Source organism: Crocuta crocuta, unplaced genomic scaffold, assembly GCF_008692635.1.
Source record: "Crocuta crocuta isolate KB4526 unplaced genomic scaffold, BGI_CrCroc_1.0 scaffold102, whole genome shotgun sequence".
Classification (NCBI taxonomy): Eukaryota; Metazoa; Chordata; class Mammalia; order Carnivora; family Hyaenidae; genus Crocuta; species Crocuta crocuta.
The window spans coordinates 10,912,133-10,915,149 of record NW_027530019.1 but is presented as its reverse complement, the minus strand read 5'-3'; the positions used below and the strand labels follow the sequence as shown (position 1 = coordinate 10,915,149).

The 3,017-nt window shown below is 47.2% G+C and overlaps 1 protein-coding gene across 1 annotated transcript in view; it reads left to right on the top strand.

The window, feature by feature from the left end:
- Nucleotides 1–1,976: 1,976 nt before the first annotated feature.
- The window catches only part of STARD9 (StAR related lipid transfer domain containing 9), a 118,949-nt gene continuing 117,908 nt past the window's right edge, over nt 1,977–3,017 (top strand). The window contains exon 1 of the mRNA XM_077764588.1: nt 1,977–2,023. Coding sequence (XP_077620714.1) covers nt 1,977–2,023 — 47 coding nt within the window. The remainder of the gene's footprint in view (nt 2,024–3,017) is intronic.

Below are 3,017 nucleotides of genomic sequence, written 5' to 3'. Positions count from 1 at the left end.
TCAGAAGATTAGGGTTCCAGGTGAATCTGAATTGTGTCCCAGTACTCTAGGGAATAATACTTTCAAACAGATGAGAAAGAGGAGACTGGAAAGGTAAACTGCTATTGGAACATGCCTGACACACAGTAAAGGCACCACCATGACTCTACTACTATACCTGGAATACTAAAATAGCTTTCCAGACTGGTCTCTCTTGGGCTTTCATCATTCCCCATTCCCCAACCTAGTCTCAAAACAGCAACCAGAACAATCCTTGATGACATAAATCACATAATTTTGCTTTCTCCTTTTTTAAATCATTTTTTTAAATGTTCACCCATTTTTGAGAGAGGGAGAGAGACAGAAACAGAGACAGAGACAGAGACAGAGAGAGAGAGCGCAGTGATGGGGCAGGGAGAGAGGCAGACACAGAGTCCAAAGCAGGCTCAGTGCTCCAAGATGTTAGCATAGAGCCCGGCATGGGGCTGGAGCCCACCAGCCGTGAGATCATGACCTGAGCCGAAGTTGGGCACTTAACGGATGGAGCCACCCAGATGTTCCGATTTTGCATTCTCCTTAAAACTTTCCAATTGTTTTCCAATTCACCCAGAATAAAATCCAAAGACTTTATGGTGGTTTCATGTTACCTCTATGACTCTCTCTGTTACTTCATTCTATACCCACTGAATTTCTTGTCATTCTTTTAATGTCCCAGGCTATGTCCAAGTTCCAAGCTCTTACACTGGCCTGGTCCCTGTGTCTGGAATTGTCCTTCAAGATAACAGCAGGATTCTTTCACATCCTTCAGCTATTTCTCATGTCACTTTCTCAGCAAATACTTCCCTGGCCATATCGAAAAATTCAACACCTTCTCTACTCACTTTCTTCTATCTCCTCTCTGCTTCATATTTTGTCTATACATATTATACATATGTCTGCTATACATATGAAATTGTTTTGCTTATTGTTAATTTCTCTCACCAAGCTCCTTGAGGTCAGAGGTTTGCCTATGTTCTTCACTGCTTATGTCCTTCCTACTTAGAACAAAGCCTGTTATAATAGGTGTTTACCTAGAAAATATTTATTAAATAAATCAATACTTGCATGGCTCCCTCCCTTTCTTCAAATCTAGTTAGTGTCACCTTATCAGTAAAGCCTTTCCTGAAGATCCTATATAAAATAAGTACCTTTCCCTCTACATACCCCAAAACTATTTCCCTGCTTAAAAAAAAATTGCAGTCAGCACCATTTGACAAATTATATAATTTGTCCCTTTTCCTTCTCCTGTTGATTCTAAGTTCCATGAAGGCTGGGACTGTATTCTCAAGAACTTGAGCACTTGACTCTTGGTAGGTACTCAAGTTATTTCTTGGAGGAACTAATGAACCATTTTTGACTGACAGCATTCTTTCCACGATCACAAACACTACCAGAGTGGCCATGAAGTTCTATCACAATCGAAAGAAGCTTGCCAACTAGCACTGTAAGCCTCATACTCACAACTGCTTCTTCAAAGAGCACTGTTCTTGGCTACGAACTGCAAAAACAACTGTTCGCCATTTCATTTCTGCCCCTAAAATTTAAGCACAGAATTGACAGCTCAGGGCAACGCAGCGATTACAAGTATTTAGCAAATTTCGTTGTAAACTGTCGGTGTTAACCGAAACTTAATGTGTTTTTCTTGACTTTGTACAGCACCATCAGAGAACAAAAGCTAATTCCTGGTAGGTGGGGCCTGGCCCTACACGCCTGCAGGGCTCAGGATTGGCTGAAACGCGGCAGGCGCCGCCCCGTCGGACAGACGCGCTTTTGGGCGCGGTCGTGATGGGAGATGCGTGAGCGGGGCGAGGTGGGGCGGAGCCAGGGGGGCTGGGCAGGCCGGGCCGGGCCGGGCGACATCCCGCCCGCCGGACTCAGGATTGGCTGAGGTATGTCAGGCTCCACCCACGCCGGCTCANGGCTGGGCGGACCTGCTATGTTTAGAGAGTGGCCGAGGGATGGCGAACGTGCGGGTGGCCGTGAGGGTCCGGCCCCTCAGCAAGAGGTGAGTCTGGAAGGGAGGGGGCTCCTGAGGCGTCATATGAGCTGAGAGGAAGGCGAGATCCCCGCCTCTCGTTCAAGTGCTTCTGGCGCGGAGAAGTCAGACATAAAGTGGCCCAAAGGGCCAAGGGTCCGGAAACCCTAAAAGCCTGGCGGGACAAAGCTTCGGTTAAAGCTTTCGGGTCTTCTCCTGGGTTATAGCGCTTACTGGATTGCATCAACGGTGGGCTGCTCTGTGTCCGTGTCCCTGGAGTTCTGTGAGCAGGAGTTTTGGGGGACCACGGCTCAAGTCTTGATGCATGGATTGGGGCTTTCTCACTGAGTTTGCTGAGAAGGGCTGGGAAAGTACCCGGGAAGAGGAATGGGCAGTGTCTTCTCTTCTTCTTGGTGGCTCTGGAGTACCTGTAGGGACTGAGGCAGAATTGTGTGTGCCCCTGAGCGCGCACATTGGTTTCTCTGCACAGATGTGGAGAGAGCCAGATTGGAAGGCGTGAGAGAGAAGTTGAGGCCCAGGGAGATCGTGGTTTCATCCCATGCCCCATAGTAAAACTGTAAAGTAGAAGGAAGTTATTCTAAACCCTTTCCTCAGTGTCGTCATTGCTTATTTCCTCATGGGTTAATCGGATCCAGCGCCCCTCAGCTCTTTAGGCATCCAGTGTCAGGCGACATAATTTCCCCTTTTCATGGATTTTCCACTCCTAGGTTTGGAAAGCCAGGGGCGGGCTGATATTTGAACTGTTTTTGTTTGTTTGTTTTTGTTGTTGTTTTTTAATTGGGGCTTGAGCTTACCACTCCAAGATCAGAGAAGAGTCTCATGCTTTACTGACTGAGCCACCCAGGAGCCCCTGAACTTTTTTTTTTTTAATGTTTTATTTTTGAGAGAGAGACAAACAGAACACAAGCAGGGGAGGGTCAGAGAGAGAGAGCGAGAGAGAGAGCGAGAGGGAGACCAAGAATCTGAAGCAGGCTCCAGGCCCTGAGCTATCAGCACAGAGCAC